The 18,842-nt window shown below is 45.7% G+C and overlaps 1 protein-coding gene across 2 annotated transcripts in view; it reads right to left on the minus strand.

The window, feature by feature from the left end:
* RPN2 (ribophorin II) overlaps positions 1-18,842 on the minus strand; it is a 49,050-nt gene that overhangs the window by 24,856 nt on the left and 5,352 nt on the right. For both annotated transcript variants that reach the window (XM_084775683.1, XM_084775682.1), the window contains exons 3-9: positions 15,583-15,678; positions 14,500-14,675; positions 9,533-9,608; positions 8,176-8,310; positions 6,020-6,196; positions 3,087-3,205; positions 697-802 (exon numbers count right to left, since the gene is read on the minus strand). In XM_084775683.1, coding sequence (XP_084631809.1) covers positions 697-802; positions 3,087-3,205; positions 6,020-6,196; positions 8,176-8,310; positions 9,533-9,608; positions 14,500-14,675; positions 15,583-15,678 — 885 coding nt within the window. The remainder of the gene's footprint in view (positions 1-696; positions 803-3,086; positions 3,206-6,019; positions 6,197-8,175; positions 8,311-9,532; positions 9,609-14,499; positions 14,676-15,582; positions 15,679-18,842) is intronic.

The following is an 18,842-nucleotide window of genomic DNA, read 5'->3' on the forward strand; positions in this document are numbered from 1 at the left end:
AAGGTCAGACATGAGGCAATGACTGGAGTTTCAGAAAACATCTTCCTTTCTGCCAAACTTCAAAACAAGTATCTACCCCGGTAAGTAGGTCCTGCTTTTGAAAAGGTCAAACCTTCTAGCTGTCTTATTCTTTTTATTTAAAGAGAATGTCAAAGGTGTCTAGCTGAAGATATCTTCAAAGGCAAAATTAGGATGATGGGAAGATCAAAATAAGTGGCTGTAAGATCATAACATATGGTCAAGTCAAGCTCATTATATAAACTACACTGTAAAAGTAAATGAAGGAGAAAGGGCAGTTTGTTTTTCTTAAAGTAAAATTCCAATAAATATATATAGATGAAATGAAAGAGAGAAAAAAAAACTAAACAGAATGCAGCCCTTGCTTAGAATCCAAGAACAAAGGAGGCAGAGGCTGGGCCGCTTTAACCTGGGCACAAAAGAAGGCAATGTATCAGAGAGCTAAGGATTTGCCTTTTTTTTGTTTTTTGGAGACAGGGTCTGTCTATGTAGCCTTGGCTGTCCTGGACTCACTTTTTAGACCACGCTGGCCTTGAACTCACAGAGAATCCGCCTGCCTCTGCCTCCTGAGTGCTGAGATTAAAGGCGTGAGCCACCACACCCGGCGAGCTAAGGCTTTGTGCCTTCATCATATTAGGTATATTAATGGAGCAAGAGGGTGACAAGAAAAGCACCTACCTCTACAGTGTTTGCTATGTAACGGCTGTCACCTTCGACTCTGACAGAGAAGTCATAGTACCCACTGGAAAGTTTAGCATTCTTGAAGTTTAGCTCGAAAACATCCCTGTTGAGAAAGACAGCAAGGTTAGCGAGAACTCCAGGGAATACATCACATTGGCTACCAAGTTATCTCTTTGCCACAGTCCAGGGCCATTCCATTCCTCGTTGCCTCTGTACCATTCAGCTGTCTTCAGCTCAGCCCCACATCAGTATGGAAAACATAAACCACCCAGGATGCACACAGTGTCCTTTGCTTCCCTCAGGTCCTCAAAGGCCAGCCCTGCAGTGGCCTCCTGTAATGTAATGCACTGTGGGACCCCAGGGCCCAGGGCTGCTGCACACACTCTGCTACCGAGCCTCAGCTCCACTATGCTCATCAACAAAACCACTTGAGGAAATAGCCCCAAATGCCCAAAGGTGTTGGTATCGAGGAGTTGAGGCATATATAATTTTTTTATATTCTATGTTTTTTAATTTTCCAAAAAGCTTGTTACTTTTATTTTTACAAATGAATAGTCCTCTATTTTAAACAGAAAAAAGGTGAAGGCCCCTAAAGTAGTGCAGAAAGAGTCCAATGACATTTACTGTCGCACCACACCATCTCCCCTAGAGACAAGTCACCTGGTCATTTGATGTCTAGCAGGGAAACTTTTACCACTGTGGAAAAAAAAATACATTCTCTCCAAAATTCCAACTTCCATATGGCAGTAACTCATTGATACTAAATAAAGCTTTATATGGAAACCAAGCCTCAACTTTTTAGAAATTTACATACCAAGAATAGTATTTTAAACTATTGGAGACAAATACTTAATCTCATGGAGCAATTCTTTTATGACTCACTGCTACAGATCTAATTCATTTTGAAAATGTACCTACAGGGCTAGAGATGACGTGGTTAAACGCACTTGCTGCTCTTGCTGAGGGCCCATTACCCACATGGTGGTTCCCAACCATCTATTACTGCAGTTGTAGGTGATCTGATTACCCTCTTCGGACTTCTGTGGGTACCAAGCACACATGCAGTACACATATACACAGAATAATAAAATGCACTTATATTTACTGACAAAAAGCACCATAAAACTTGGTTAGAAGTTATCTCTGGGTAGTAGAATTATGGATGATTTCTATCTTCTGATATAAATTTCTAAAATGCAGTACTCGTATATCAGACAAAAATACTATTAAATTTGGAGATGACCCCACTTGGTGCCATGGGGCCTGGGTGGGCAGAGCATGCCTTAGATGACCCCAGACACCCAGAGGCTCCAGGCACCACTAAGATAAGTAAGTGGTGAAGAGATGGAAGAGAAAGAGAAGCAGAAGGATGTGTGCACAATGAAGAGAGGAGGAACTGGAGAGCAGTGAGAAGCAGGCTGATGTGAGCAGTCTGCAACACCACTTGTGCCATGGTGAGGTCCTGCCCTGTGCTGTCACTGAGGGCCATATCTGAGTCCATGGTCCTGCAGTAGCTGAGGTCTGTTACCACCAAAGGCCACACAGACCAGTCCCTGGTCAGGGCTGCAAACCTGGGGCCAGATTGGTATCTGAGGGCTGTGCAGAGATGGCCCCACCCAACCCTGCCGCAGCACTCAGGAGCGTTGGCTCTACCCCTTACCTGGGCAGCAAAGGTGTGAGAGTAGGAGAGCTGGCCCTGCCCCTCGCCTGGGCAGGACAAGAGCTGGCCCCCATGACATGAGCATGGGAGAGCTGGCAGGCTGACCCACTCAGCTACCACCCAGACCCAGCTCCAGGGCTCTGAGTTGGCCTACCCCAACAATGACTGCTGGAGCTCGTGAACAGGCAGGTCCTCCAGAACCAACGCTGCAACATCTCCTCAACTCAGGGCAACAACCGGATATCCAAGGGGAATCCCAGTAAGGATCCATCCTGAGAGTGTAGCTGAAGCCAGAGGCCTCAAGGCTGACCAATCAGTGCAGTGAACAGCTGCAAGAAAAGCTGCTTGGCCAAAGGGGATGCCCTCTGACAACACAGCTTCCATAGTGAGGTTTTTTTCCTTTTCTTTGTTTGTTTTGGGGGAAGGTTGCAAGGGCGGAGGGTGGATGGAGAGGGATGGGGAGATGAATGGGACTGGGGTGCGTGATGTGAAATTCACAAAAAAATCAATAAAATGTTAAAAAATATATTAAATTTTAAATTAGATACGGAACGAGTAAGGGCAAAACGGCCTAGTTTCAGATACTCTCCTTTAGGATTTACCACACTAGGTAAATGTGGTTCTATGACCTGGGTGCTTACCCCTGTGACCCTGTCACACTGGTACAGAGTTAACTCTCCAAAGCACAAAGCTTGTGCTCTGCACAGACCTCACGTCCCAGACTTACCCTGAGAGTGAGAAGGGCATCTTCTGCAGGACGGTGGCTCTGGAAGCCACGGACTTAGCATGCTCCAGCTTGACTGCAGCTTGAGCCAGAGGCTGAGACAACACATTGCTGACTTGCAACTACAAAGTCAAAACATGACAAACCACAAATGAATAGAACAAAGGCCAAAGGGGTGGGAATTTGGTCTCTGGGGCACTTTATCTACAGGAAACCAGCTCTGCAGAACAAGCCCGTCTTCAGGAATGTGCGCTGATTTTGCTCCGCTGCCTACCAGAGAGCAGATATGAGCACAGGAAATATTATTGAATGCTACAGCTGGGGATGAGGAAACTAGAAAATGTGTGTAAGCATGCATGTATCCTGGCTCCAATTTTTTATTTTCATGGCACAGGGCCTCACATGTTCTAGGCAGGAGCTCTGTCACTGAGCTATAGCCCCAGATTCTAAGTTGGTCCTGAAACATAACTCCATGGTGCAGGAAAGCTTTGAACTTGGGACCCTCCGGCGTGAGCATCCTAAGATCATAGGCCCATCTCACTAGCTTTTACAGCTCTATTTCCTTCTTATTGAACAGAGGCTACCCTGGAGCATGGATGCTCCTTCCTGAGCTGAAGTGCTAAGGTGACAGATGTGTGTCACCACACTCAGTCTATTGGTTCTTGTTTTTGAACCCTGGTCCTATCAACTCTACCATAGTGTCTTAAAACAAAAACCCAAGCAAAATGATTAGGAATGATGTATTTGGGGGAAAGACTAGGGATTGATTTATTTACTGGGTATGTGCGTGTGCACGTATGCAGGTGCAGACACCTATGCACATATATTTGGAGGCCTTAGAAGGACACTGGTCCTCCTGCTGCTCTACACATTATTCCCTTGAGACAGGGTCTCTCACTGAACCTAGATCTTGCCATTCTTTAGCTAGCAAGCCCCAGGGACAGCCTCACCTCCCCAGCTGCTCCCCATTGCTGGTGCTTGGGTTACTGGTGCATATAATCACACCTGGCTTCAAGACAGGGTTTCTCTGTGTCGCCTTGGCTATCCTGAAGTCTCTCTGTAGACCAGGCTGGCCCAGCAACACCTGGCTTTTTACACGAGTTATGGGAACCTGAATTGCATAGCAAGTATTCTACCCAATGAGCCATTTTTCTAGACCTACTCAGTACCTATCATTTAAAAAGATCTAGTATATGCTGAATACTAGGCTTCCCACCAACTCTAATCCCTAATTTATAGACACAGAAACTGAGCACCTGAGAGGTAAGGACTGCCAAAGGCCGCGTGGTCAGTTAAAGGGTAAGCGCAGGACTCAGCATTCCAGTACTGAATGTGTATGTTTTATGTACCCAGCTTCAGAGCCAGTGTTTTCCCCACTGTGTTCTCTGAATCACACCTCAACTCACAGAATTATTACTGTGCTTACTTTTCAGCCTGCTCTTAAGTTGGGAAGAGCCAAGTTGTACTGAGGGAAGCAGACAATTTTGAAATATAGGGCACCTTTGCAGGTTATTAAAACTTACAGGCCAGATGAACTGCCTACTGCAGAACCCCAACACTAACACAAAGAAAATGCTGACTCTTAAGAGAGATCTGGGTTTATCAGTGCTTTACAAACAACAGCACAAATGCTTCGTTAGAGATGAAAGGTCCTTTTTTGTTGTTATTAGGCTTTGTTTGTTTGTTTGAGACAAGCTTTCTCTGTGTAATAGCCCTGGCTGTTCTGAACTCACTTTGTAGACAAGGCTGGCATTGAACTCAGAGATCTGCCTGCTCCTGCCTCCTGAGTGCTGGGATAAAGGTGCGTGCTACCACACTTAGCTCTGAGCTGAAACTTGTAGGTGTACTCAGGATTTGTTCATTTGCTTTGTGCTGGCTGTGTGAGGACCGTGAGTCAAGGGCTACTCAGTCAGCACCGGGGAGGAAGACGCCTATACTTGCTTTAACCACAAGCTGAAAGCATCGGAATCACGTGGGAGTTAAAAGTTGTCTAAGACGATGCACCTGGGGGCTGGAGGGATGCTCAGTGGTTAGGAGCACCAGCTCCTCTTCCAGAAGACCTAAAACTAAGCCATCATGCACATGCTAGTCCACGGCCACCGTAGTTTACAGCCATCTGTAACTCCAGGCCCCTCAGGGTTTGATTCTCTCTCTGGCCTCCTCAGGCCCCAGGCATGCAAGCAGTACAGGGACATACATGCAGGCAAAACACCCACACACACAAAGTAAAATAAACAAACAAAACAACATATCTGGAAAGTTCTGGCACCTCGAAATGGATCCCCTTACTACTTTTTTTTATATGTGATGCCAATGATGAAACCCAGGACTGAGCACACGCTGGATAGCACTCTTACCTTGGAGCTACAGAAGTGTCAGACAGACCCTGAATTTAACTGACAGGTTTTGTGGTACTGGGGATTTAGTCCTATAGTAGGCAAATGCTCTACCACTGATCTATTATCTCCAGCTCCAGAAACCAATTTTAGGAGCAAGACTATCTCTGCATCCAGAGTTATGGAGCCAGAAGGCAATTTTCTTGAGCTTGACTTACTGGAAGTACATGTAATTTATAATGTTAAAAAAAAAAAGGTTTTCTTCCTTTTATTCTTCTAAAAGACTTGCTTATTTTTATTTTATGAACGTTTGCCTGTATGCACATATGTGTACCGCGTGAATGCCTGGTGCTCCCAGAAGCCAGAATCGGACATCAGATCCGCGGGGATCACAGTTACAGGTGGGCTAGTGCTGGAAAATAAACTCCAGTGCTCTCAACCACTGACATCTCTCCCGCCACACCTCCTCTTTAATTGTTTCAAAAGCAACTGTGCCTAACTCCCCAGAGATCGTGCCTCCATATATACTCATCCCTATATCCTCAGGGGCTACAACTGGCTCCACACCACATCGTGCAGTGTTGCACAGGGAGGTCATACCCGCAGGAGAGCCTGCTCTTGAGTGTCAGCAGCAGAGCCCTGGGGCACAACCACCACTGGTACGTGGTAGCGATTCTGGGACAATGCGGCAGCAGCAGAGGCCACACTGAAGGCTTCTGAGAGTGACTCAAAGTTCTTCTTGCTGAAGATCGTGTTCATTAGCTGGACGACCTGATCCTGAGAGCAAAGGAAACACAGCTCAGCTCCCTCTGCAGGGATTAGAGGGCTCCCACCCCGAACCATTACTGTGTGTCAGACATCCGGCCTTAATCCAAATGGGGGCAAAGGGGGAGTAAAATGCTTCATCTAAACTAAAATTTGAGCTAGAGAGTTCATAATACAATCTCTAGTACAAATGGAATCCACTCATTTACCTACTTGTTAACCCTATAATGACTGGTTAGTATACAAATGCAAACTACCCCAGGTAAGTACTGAGATGTGCAAGTAGAGGTAAAACTCCTGTAACAGGAACCAACTGTGCACATCAGGCCATGATAGCTGCTTTATATGCACTCAAGTCACCAAAAAGCCTCAACAGATTGATAGCTATCAATGCTTTCTAAATAAGGAAACTGAGGCTGGACCATGCTCAGTAAACACAAGTTCTAACACAGACGGGAGGGAGACCAAGAAAGGAGGAAAGATCTGTTTGTCCCAGAGCCCTGCCCCAGAAATGCAGTTCTTTCCTAACTGCTATAATCCTCTCAGCTGGCCTGTGCTCCTCCCTCACCTGCCTGTGAGCAATAAATGGGGCTACATCTGCACTCATAAGGGCACATTTTATGGTCAAAGTGTGTACTTGAAAGAAACTAAAATCTAGCTCTCCATTAAGAACCCAGAGGCTGCATAAAGGAGAAAAATGAAAGGCAATTTAAAAACAAGTGCACCTAAAAGGCCTGATTACAATTCTGGAGGCTGTCTGCTTAGGAGGAAACATTTTCTACTTCAATCAGTTTTGTTTTTTAAAATCTACCATCTAACAAAAGAGTTCCCTTCTCCCTGACAGCGTTATTCACAGTCGACATGAAATAATTTTCTGTAATTGTACCAATTACATTTTTCCATCAGTAGGCTGCTGACATGTTAAAATGGGTGACTGTTCACCAGAATTGTTATGTCAAAAGCAGTGACAGCAAAATTACTCTAGCCAAATACCTGGTTAGTAACAGCTTGGGAAAAAAAAACAAGAAAAAGTTTAAGTTGTATACGTAGAGTCAGCAGTCCGTCTGTTTCAAGGTATACAGAAACCCCCCAATGATTTGTAGCAGAAGACCCCCTTTCCTCAGTGTTCAGACAGCCTGAGATCCTAGCACTCCTAACTTAGGAAGGAGGAATGGACATAGTAAGAACGCAAAGATATGAACAAAGTATTAGAAAGTTAATTCTAGCTACCCAAGATAGACATTATTTGTTGGCTTTATGAAGACATTTGTATAATGCATAAAAATGCAAGTCTTAGCTTTAAATTCAAATCTTTCTTCTAAAACTTTAAGTAACAGAACTTGAATTTTAAGTACTTCAGACCAAAGGTTCGTAACCTCACACACAAGGAACAGAGAAGTTCTACTTAAAAATATTTATCACACATATTAACTAAAATCATTCAGGTTAACAAGCTCTTCTTAAAAACAAACAAACAACCCCCACCACCACCAACACACAAATAAAACCCCATTTCTAGCCGCATCTGGAAGACACACACACTTCCCAGGGCAACAGAAGAACTACGTGCACAGCTAAGAGGATCTGAGTTAGCTGTTGATGAGGATGGAGGGGAGAGGGAGAACAGGCAATGCTGAAATCCCGGGCACTTCCCGGAGAAAGGCTCCATCAGCACAGTGGAAAGCACACAGGAGCCAGGCAGAAAGGGCTGTCAGCGGAGAAGGGCGAGCAGAGCTTTGGCGATCCACCTGGCTTTGCCCCTGCTTAATGCCATGCAAGTGCCTCATGTAAACAGGTGTGACAACTGTTTCCAGGCCTGTCATCGTGACTGTCGGCTTCTTAGTACAGGCATCAACACCTTTCTACTTCTCATTCCTAAACCCTAACCTGAATCATGAATAACAACACAGCTGTGCTCTGGAAACAGCTATCCTTGGCAAACACTTAGCAATGCCTCTGGGCTTCATGCTTGAGAATCGTTAGACACGCACCTCCTTCATGGATGGTTCAGTCCCCACATGGTCCATGAGCTTGTAGGTGGCAGCAACAAACAATGCTGTGGTTTCCAGTCCTTCCTCAAACTGGAGATACATTCCCCCTAGTTCATCCAGTCGAGCCACAAGGTCCTGTCACGAAAAACGGAGGCATGCTGGGACACAGAGATCATAGAAACGAGGTACAAAAAGTGTTGTCATTCTGGCTGTTCTAAGAAATCTCACAAAGCTCAAAGACTCCCTTAGCCACTTAGTACTTTCTACAAACGTAAATAAATAAGTAGTACTTGGGCAGATAGGCAGAGTCTCTGGCAGCTCTGAAGCAAGCCTCCCATAGCCTCCCCGCACTCCTGTTAAACCCTAAGAGCCCGGGCACGGAAGCAGCCATCAGTTTAAGCAGAACAGTGATCCCAGCTGCAGTACTGCCAGGAAGCATCACAACACAGAGAGCTGTGGCCTACAAAGTGCAGCACTTCTCCTCAGTCAGTGCTCTACACGGTGAGAAGCCACACGTCTCCTGGGGAGCAGAATACAGCAGCCACTGGGCCTGTGAACACTGCCAGAATTGCCTGTCATTACTGGCTGTCCAGCTCTTGAGGTGGCACAAGGAATGGAACAAGCTGGGTATAGGACTGAGCAAGAGTAAAACTGCAGTGAGCTAGGATGGTAGCACACACTTAAGTCCTCACACTCAGGAAGTGAGGCAGGAAGATGTCAGCTTACCAATAAGGGTTACATAGAGAGACTGTCTCAACCAAAAACAAAACAAAACAAAACACCTCACCCAGTGGCCACTTAACAGGCAGCTAGTTAATACCTGCGGGCTCTTTTAACCTTGCTGGTTCCCACAACCATTCCACAGGGAAACTGAGGTTCAGAGCATCAAACACCTTACCTACAATTTCAAAGCAGGAAGTGACAGAGAGAAACATTTGGGTTTTAGATTTGTTGGTACCATAAACTGTGGCCAATATTAGCCTAACAAATATTCCCTAGGACATATTGCTTAAATACAAAGAACACAATCATCTTGGACTTAATAGCCATGACACAGAGGTGGCTATAAGAAACCAGTTGTGGGGCTGGAGAGATGGCTCAGTGGTTAAGGGCACTGACTGCTCTTCCAGAGGATCTGAGTTCAAATCCCAGCACCCACATGGCAGCTCAAAACTCTCTGTAACTCCAAGATCTGACATTCTCACACAGACATACTTTCAGGCAAAATACCAATGCACATAAAATAAAAGTAAAAAAATATTAAAAACAAACAAACAAACAAATAAACCAGCCAGCCATGTCTACTTGCAAGCAAAGACAGGAGCTCAGAGACTCATCTGGAGAAACAGATTTGTACCTCAATCTCCTCTACAATGTTCCTCAGGTCAGCCTGCTGGGATAGGTGGGATGCTGTCTGTAGAGCCTGGACCGTTCTGGAAGGTAAAGAGTAGAACACTGAGACTAAGATTTAGTTAAGCACATAGGAAGGCATCCTCTATTTTGTACAAGGTATTATGCTAGGCTGAAGTTGGCGGCTTATTAACCGTCTATCTTTCTTACTCAAGGCTAAAGAAATATCCATTTGTACATTGCTGGGCAGAAAACTGGGGTAGACTAAAGCACATACAGAAGATGTGGTGACCATGTGCTGACGTCACTGCTTGTGCTCCCAGCACCCACTGCAAGGTCTGCAATGACACAACCTCAGCTGTTCAAGAGAGAAAGGCACAGATTTACACTAGTAGTCTTAATTTTTCTTTTAACCATTAAATTAGTATTCTCTGTATAAAACTTTACGAATACATGTATATTATAAACTTAATTCTTATGAACAATGACTTTACACTACCTAAATATATCATTATTTACTCAATTTAAAATTTTTATTATTTTTGGAGATGGGTCCAATGTAGCGCAGGCTGGCCTCAAACCCGCTGCTGCTGACCTTAAACTCCTGGTCCTCCTGCCTCCTGCTTCCTGAGTGCTGGGATCACAGGTGTGCCCCTTCACAGCTGTTTTATGTAGTGCTGGGAATTGAATCCAGGACCTCAAGCATGCTGTGAAAGTATTCTAGCCACTACAGGCCTCAAACAGTACTCTACCACCTAAGCCCCTTAATCTCAAAATTAAAATAAAGTGAATTCAGTGGCATTTGCCACAGTCACAATGTCCAACCACCATCTCTGTTTATATCCAGGACACCTCCAAGAGTTCCAAATAAAGCCCTAGAGCAGTAAGCACTTCCTCTCCATGGTGCCCCACGTCCCTCCTAGCAGTCCTCTGACTTCCACACGTGTGCCATGGAGCATGTGCCTCCCCCCATCTAAATAACAACAACAACAACAACAATACATTTTAAGGTGGAATGTGATAGTTATGCATATGCAATTTTTTTTATTAGATTCTTTTTCGTTCACTGCAGATAGTCTGGATGGAGAGCATAGCCAGGTCTCTAGGTAAAAGGAAGGAAGCTGAGGCCCCCTAGTGGTCAAATGGTCTGCGGCACCAGCACAGCATAATTCCTAAAAGATGCCAGAACCCCTCTGTGAAGCACTGCTTACCCAGTCAGTGTCTGGGAATGTAGAGCAAGAATCTACTTATGCTGAGCTCATAACAATTTAGATTCCTACCGTGGACTGCTAATTCCACTAAGATGACAAGTTAGAAGACAGAGAGTCACAATTTAAGGAGAGAAGCCCATGAGCATTCGAAGACTCCTGCTGGACACTTGTGATACATTTGAGAAAATGAAACCTGAATTTCCAAACAAGATAATAAAAAAATTAATCCATCTGCCCAAAATAAATACCAGCTCAAAAACAGCTGTAGACAGTCAAAAGACAACCTTTCAGTTAAGATGTCACTTTCCTCTTCTTTGGAGCAACTGCATGCCATACCGTAAGGAAGTCAGAAGTCTTATAATGAAGCTAACCCACTTAGCTTTAGGAAAGTTTTGTGGCTGGCTTCAGTACGTATCCCCAGTGAGCAATGCCCTTCTGTCTGGAATACTGCTCTACCTTGGGGAAAGCCAACTCTGTCCCGCTCACATACAGCGGAAGAGCCTGAGAACTCAGCTATCAAAGATCTTTGCTCAGATGGCTCATTCAGACAAACTTATGATGGAGCTGGCATGGTGGCACATGCCTTTAATCCCAGCACTCAGGAGGCAAAGGCAGGAGGATCACTGTGAGTTTGATGCCAGCCTGGTCTGTAAAGCAAGTCCAGGACACAGCCAAAGCTAACACAGAGGCACTCTGTCTCGAAAAAAACAAAAACAAAAACACAAAAACAAAAACAACAACAGACAAGCTTATGATCATAAATCTAGAACAAGTCCACTTATACATAAAGGCCCATTTTAGATAGTCCTAATTTATACCAAACCTCGCTGACTTGGCCAAACCAGCTTCACTAAAATGAAAGGCATCCTGTCAATCCAACCTTCAGGATGACTTTACAAGGCAAAGGCCACTTTGGGAGTGAGAGCATCTAAAGCTGCAGGGAAGGGGACACTCAGCTTGCTGATACAGAAGACTTACAGCCTGCGCCCTTTCTCATAAGCACACAGAAGTATACTTTCAGTCTTCATTTAATTCTTTATTGGGCACATCCGGTGTCTCGGACGCAGGAACTACGTAAGCACAGCACGGCACTGAGGCTCTGCGCCTCCACCATCTCTACACCACTCCATGATGTGAAGACTGTTGGCCTCATTCTACAGATGAAACTCTAAAGACATTAACTTCCTCTGGCAAGGAAGGAACATACCTGGTGCTCAAAGCCAAGTGTGTCTAGTTCCAAAGTAACTCTCCTTGTGCTTCTTCATATCGTGACCCTCCCCTCCCCCACGGCAGGCTCTCATCATGTAGCTCTAGCCTGGAACTCAGAGAGGTCTGTCTGCCTCTACCTCATCTCCTGAATGTCCCCTTTTTTCCTGGTAGGAAATGGGAAGGTTTTTTGCTTTTATTTTTAAGAAGGTAGTAATAGTGACAGAATGACATTATATGGTATTAACTGGGGATGCAATCCAACAAAAGGGATTATGGACAGAGACAAAAACAAGTGGCCTGCAAGGCATGGTGTCGTACACTTTAAACCCCAGCACTCTGAAGACAGAGAAAGGCAGATCTCTGTGAGTTGGAGGACAATCTGGTATATATTATGAGAAACCCTGTCTCAAAAACAAAACAAAGCAAAAACAAAAGGGGGGAGGAACCCTTTAAGTGGGCTAAAATAAAAAACTTCCAAGAGCCAAGCAGCAGCTACAGTATTCACAAAGGCATCAGTGCAGTACCAAAAGTAACAAGAATGCCAGCTGACTGTGACCCTCCCTTAACAAGCCTTCAAGGTTAGGAAATGATCTGGTCGTTGATCCCCATCTCACAAAGAATCTGGGAACTAAATGCTTTTTTGTGGGGGTGTGCATGCATGTGCATGTCATGGAACTCCATACTGAAGGTCAGGATAGGAACTCAAGCACAGCAGGAACCTAAAGGCAGGACCTGACAAAGACAGAGGCCATGCAAGGGCACTGCTTACTGGCTTGCTCAGCCTGCTTTCTTATAGAACCCAGGACCACCAGTCCAGAGTTGGCCCCACCCACAATGACCTGGCCATTCCTCCCCATCAATCACTAATTATGGAAATGCTCTCCAGACTTTCCTACAGCCCTATCTTTGTTTTGTTTTTGTTTTTTTTTCAAGGCAGGAAATCTCTGTAGGCCTAGCCTTGAACTTGCTCTGTAGACCAGGCTGGCCTTGAACTCAGAAATCTGTCTGCCTCTGCCTCCTGAGTGCTGGGATTAAAGGCGTGCACCACCACCAGCCCTTCTCTCAGACGACAAAAGCCTGTGTCAAGTTGACATAAAATTAGTCAGTGCAACAGGGTTCCAAGTGCTCCAAATCAGAGGATACAATTAAATGGGAGGCACACAAAAACACAACACAAACTTGTTTTAAATGATATTTTAGTGTTAAAGAATAATTTCAAAATTATATTACCACTTGTAAGTTAAGTACACATTCTGAAGTCAGCTACCAGATGTAATACCATCACTAGGAAGGAGACTCCTGCTACTTGATGGCCAGCCAGCTTAACCTATTGGCAAGCTGCAATCCCAGGGAGGCAGAGGCAGGTGGATCTGTGAGTTGAGGTCAGCGTGGTCTACAGAGCAAGTTCCAGGACAGCCAAGGCTACACAGAGAAACCCTGTCTCAAAAAACAAAACAAAACAAAACAAAACAAAAAACACAACACAACAAAAACAAATTGGACTGCACCTGAATAGCAACACCTGAGATTAATCTCTGCTCTCCACATCCATGCACACACACATACCTGCACACGCTCTCACACGTGGGGTGAAATTGCTTCCATAAGGTGCTTTTCCTCACCTATGCCTTTTGCAGAGGACCAGAGTCTGCTTTCTAAGCATGTTATCCCTGAGACCCCTGTGCCCAGCAGATGTTGCTTCTCACAACGCCAAGGGAGCCAGTAAGCTCCGCTCCTCACAGAGCCCCTAGTGTCGATGTCCCAACAACCCTGGCATGCAGCTCACTGCCCCCATGTCCTTTGCTAACCTACCCTTGCTCCAGCCTCAGCCTGTCTCAGTGTGACGGTGGCCTTACCGTCTGCCCAAACAGCTTGAAGATATGTTGTGTGAGTTCCACAAGGCCAAGGGCCAGACCCTGGTGCCTTAATTTAAGTGTCAGTCATTGGAGCTGAGGAAGTGGCTTAATTGGTACATCTGCCATTCAGGCGTGAGGACCTGAGTTTAGACTCCTAGCACCCAAGTAAAACTAACCCCGGTACTATGGGGAGGACCCCTGGAGCTCATCAGCCAGCCTGTCTCAAAAAAAAAAAAAGTGGAATGCCAAGGATTTAATGCCTTTAATCCCAGCAATTGGGAGGCAGAGGCAGGTAGGTCTCTGTGAGTTCAAAGTCAGCCTGGTCTGCACAGAGAGTTCCAGGATAGCCAAGTACAGATAGTGAGACCTTGCCTAAAGTAAAAAATAAATAAATAAAATAATAATAATAATAATAATAATAATAATAATAATAATAATAATAATAATAATAATAAAGAAAAATAAAACAAAACAAAATGCTCCAAAACCAAGAACCAAGGTGGAAAGAGGTTGAGGAAGACACCTGCTACTGACCTCTGGCCTCCACTTGTGGACACACACACTCACAACAGTGTCTGCCACATCTGGCAGAGCACCTGGCACACAGGAGACATCTGGAAATGTGGGCAATGAATGAACCCTCTCAGTCAATAACAAACACACACGAAGCTCAACAAGTGGTCAAGGTGACAACTTACGCCAGCACAGTCTCCTCCTTGCTGAGCCGAGCGGTGAGGGCACCAAGGACCTCGTGGGACGCCACGGGAAGGCCAAAGCCACTGAGTGCTGCAACTGCGTGGTAGATCTGGGCGACAGAGGAGTCTTCACTGACTGCTGCCAGGAGCAGATCTTTGGTCTCATTTGAAACAGATATCTAGAAAGGAAGGGTTGGAACAGGCTCCAGCATTGGTGAAAGGCATACCAACAATGGCATGAGCACAGCGGCCACTCCACACCCACCCACCACCCCAGAATCAAATGTTCACGAAGTCAACATCACCTCTGCTCTAACTGGTTCTCTGTCAACTTGACACAAGCTAGAGTTACCTGGGAAGACACAACTCCATAGAGAAAATGCCTCACTAAGACTGGCTTATATATAGGCAAGTCTGTAGGACATTTTCTTAAAAATTGGTGTGGGAGGGCCCCAACTATCGTGGGTGGTGTCACCTCTGGCAGGTAGTCCTGGGGCACCTGAGAGCAGGCTGGGCAGGCCTTGAAGAACAAGACAGTAAGCACTGATCCTCTACTGCCTCTTCTTCAGTTGTTGCCTCAGCTCCTGCCCTGACTTCTCTTGAAGATGAACTGGGATGTGGGATGTGAGCCAAACCCACCTTCTCCTCCCCAAGTTGCTTTTGGTCATGGCATTTCATCACAGCGAGAGAGACCCTAACTAAGACCACCTCCCAAAAGATACCGACAAGTTGATTGTCTACTTAAAGTAATTCCTACCTTCAACAGAAGAATCTAGAATCTGAGGTGAGGATGCACTGAATGTTTTTAAATGTTATAGAAGAAGGGAAAGAAAACCTCAAGGCCTCCCAGAAGAGAGACAAGAACTAAGAAAAAAGGGATCTAACAGACATTACTGTGAACACTCAAAGGGAAATATACTTTCTTATAGAAATAAAAATAATGCGGATGGAATTCTAACCCACACCATCAGTTTCTTATTTTTAAAAATTATATTAACAATCTGACGTTATGTTTTAAAATGTTTACTGGAAACAAACAGACAAACAAACAAATAAATAAGCGACAGTATAGGACCCCGGGCTCACCTCACAGCCAGAGAGGACCTGGCTGGACTGGGCAGCATAGAACAGCGAATCCACGTTGCTGGGATCAAGGTTAGACTTGATGAAGGTACATGCTTTCTAAACAAGGGAGAGAGTCAAAGGTAAGCGGGACACGATGCAGTAGCCAGGAAAGGTGAGAGTGCTCAGGGTGCTGGGTGTTGAGGCCTACTCTTTGACACAACTGCTGCCATTTCTGTACTCAGCTTCTAAGGTGAAATTAAGTTGAAAACTTTTCAACTTTTCAACTCTGCCTCCCAGAAGCAGTTATTCAGAAATGACACTTACGCTCCCTGTCAGAGGGTCAAGGCGACCTGCACTAGACGATTCGACGATATACTTTATTATCTACACACTTCGCTACCCTCTGGCTGCACTCTGGTTGCACTTCCGTTATCTACACACCTGGATACACTTTGGATGTACTCTGAAAGACCCTAACCACTGCCTCACTCACCTTACCTGAGACCAGTCAGCTTAAAGGTTAGCTGGTAATACTTTGTCTACTTAGCCAAGAATGTAATATTGCTTTGTACTGTTAGCTAAAATGTATTACTGCCCACCCCCCACCTCCATCTTCTGCTTACGGTTTTCTTATAAAAGACTGCCCTAAGAACAGGTTGATGTCACAGTTCTGTGATCTTTCTGTGTTCCTGGTCATGACCAGTCTTGGAGAGTTGCGTTCAAAATAAGCCATCCATCTCTAATAGTTATTTTCCATAGGACACTATTGCCTCAAGCTGCTGACTTCACACAAGGAACAAGCCTGAGGTGGGCAGACACCACGTGACAAATGCCCTGTTCTGGCCATGACCCATGCTGCGCGGCACAACGCTCTTCCTTCTGAAGAGCATAAGGCCCTTCAAGACACCCTCGTTATCTCCTTTAGCAGAAAAAGTACCTGGAACTTAGTAGATAAATAGCCTGTGGAAGATGGCAGAGTTAGTGTCCGCTGATGCCAAGTTTTCCAGTGTCATGCCTCTGAAGCCATGGCAGACAATCTACAGTGACTTTAAAGCCTTCTCTTCTCTCACCTGACTTCCTGGATCACTGGCATCACCGTCCATCTGACCACCCAACCCAGAGCTGGGAACTGTCGCCTCTTCCCTTCCCTCCATGGCTACCCAGTCTGCTTCCTTTCCACTGACCCCTGGCTTGCCACTGCCTCAGGCAGGTCCTTGTCACCTCTCGCCTCTTTTAACTATGGCCCTCTTTTAACTGCCTCCAGGCACGCAACCTATTCTGTATTCTGCAAGACCAACCCTCTGAGACACAAAGTACCCATGGTGCTCTACTACGGAAGCCCTCCCTCCGTGGTCCCCATGACTCCCAGGGAAGATCAACGTTGCCAACACAGCACATAATGTCTGAGTAGCATACCCTCACTTGGGCAGCTTCAGCAAGGCCACCTCAGACCCCAAAATCTTCTTTCCCTGCATTTTCCAGTTGAACTGCTTTCCTACCCTTGGATATTTCTATCCGGCATCATTTCCTTGCCTCTCCTGTCTGCCAAATGAGGTCCTCCCTTCACCTCTGTTCAGGCCTTTGTTGAGACTCATCCCATGATAGGCCACAGCCCACCCTTGCCCCGTGCTTCCCAAAGCTCTTGCCACAAGTGCTCAGGGGCAGCTGCCTGACAGCACTGCTCCATCATGATAAATGAGCACAAAGCAACATTTCAGCCACTTCTCTTCCACTGATCTACATGGGAGACAAGTCACACAGCTAACCATTTTGAATCAGATAATATAAAATACACTTATTTGCTGGGCCTAGTGGCACATACCATCACTCCCAGCAGGCAGGAGGCTGAAGACAGACTGTAAGTTTGAGGCCAGCTTGGTCTACACAGTGAGTTCCAGGACAGCTGGAGCTGTGCAGAGACACCCTGTCTCACACAAACAAAACAAAACAAAACAAAACACCCCAGCTATTTAAAATGTTATGGCCAATCCAGCTACAAGTTGGTGCTTCTGGCACTGGAGGTGTCGCTTTGATAGAATGCTTGCCTAGCTTTCACAGGACCTGGAATTTGATCCCTAGAATCACAGAAAAGAAAAATTAGGACCCTCTGGGGAATGGACTAGGGAGCAGGAGTGGGAGAGGCATGAGACTGACTGCCGCCCCCACAGCTAAGCTACAAGTCTCACTGCAGGGCTGGGTCATTCAAACCAAAACAAACTCTTTTTAAAATGTTAGGAACAAAACCTAAAATCCTCAAAACAAAGAGTTTCAACTTGAGTGCAGTTTTAAAAGAACCAGAAGAAACAGGAAAGAAGCAAAAATACTTCATCTTCTATAAATTGGTATCTGAAGAAGGAAACTGGGTATTTCATGAAGGGAACCATTTCCACACACAACAAAGATGCTAAGTGGTACGCTGTTGCCCTCTGGTGCTTTAACAATGAAAAGACAGCGCCAGGTTCCCACAGCAGTAGCTACCTCTTCCCCAGCTCTTCAAAAGTGTCACAATGTTCTGAGTGCTTCTTGGGATGTCTTGTTTCATCCTCAAACAACCCTATGCATAGACACTTTTACTGTCTTAAGTTCACAGAGGAGACCAAGGCCCTGAGAAGCAAAGCTCAACCAAGGTCATTCCTAATTGGGAGAGCTGGCCTTCAAAGCCAGATAGCCTGGCTGTACCTTCTACAGGCTGCGGGGTAGATGCAGCATCGGACCCACTGTGATGCTTACAGAGACAGTCACGGGCAAGGGCAAGAATGTTCAGTGGTGGCAAAGGTCATGATGTTCACAGCACAGTTTTTTTTTCACAGTACAGTTTTAATGGCAGCATGAATGGGGAAACGTCTTAGCACCTGTGCCGGACCCTCAACGAGTGCTCCTCTCTCCATTCCAGGGTCGTGGCTTCAGCTAGCTCTCCTAGGGAGTACGTGCCTCTAACTGTAGCTGCTCTCCACATTCGGGACACCTTATCAACTGGAGGCTAAAACCACTCCTCATATCTGGTACCTACATGTCCCGGCTCTTTGTAGCCTTTGTAAAAACCCCCAAGAACCCCAACACCCCCCTGAGCAAAGAACCCCTGTGTGTTCTACCTTTCTTCCTTTCAGCTCCCTAAACCTAATCAGATACGATGCTCTACATGGCTCTTTCCTGCTCACCTGCTCTCCCACTTCCTCCAGCACCAGCTTCCAGGCCCTCTTGTCTCCTTAGACCCCACACTGTACGAGCATACCCCCCGCCACTGAGCCCACTGTTTCTGTACACGCTGCCTACCACACTTT

This window comes from Acomys minous, assembly GCF_964271855.1.
Source record: "Acomys minous genome assembly, chromosome: 3".
Classification (NCBI taxonomy): domain Eukaryota; kingdom Metazoa; phylum Chordata; class Mammalia; order Rodentia; family Muridae; genus Acomys; species Acomys minous.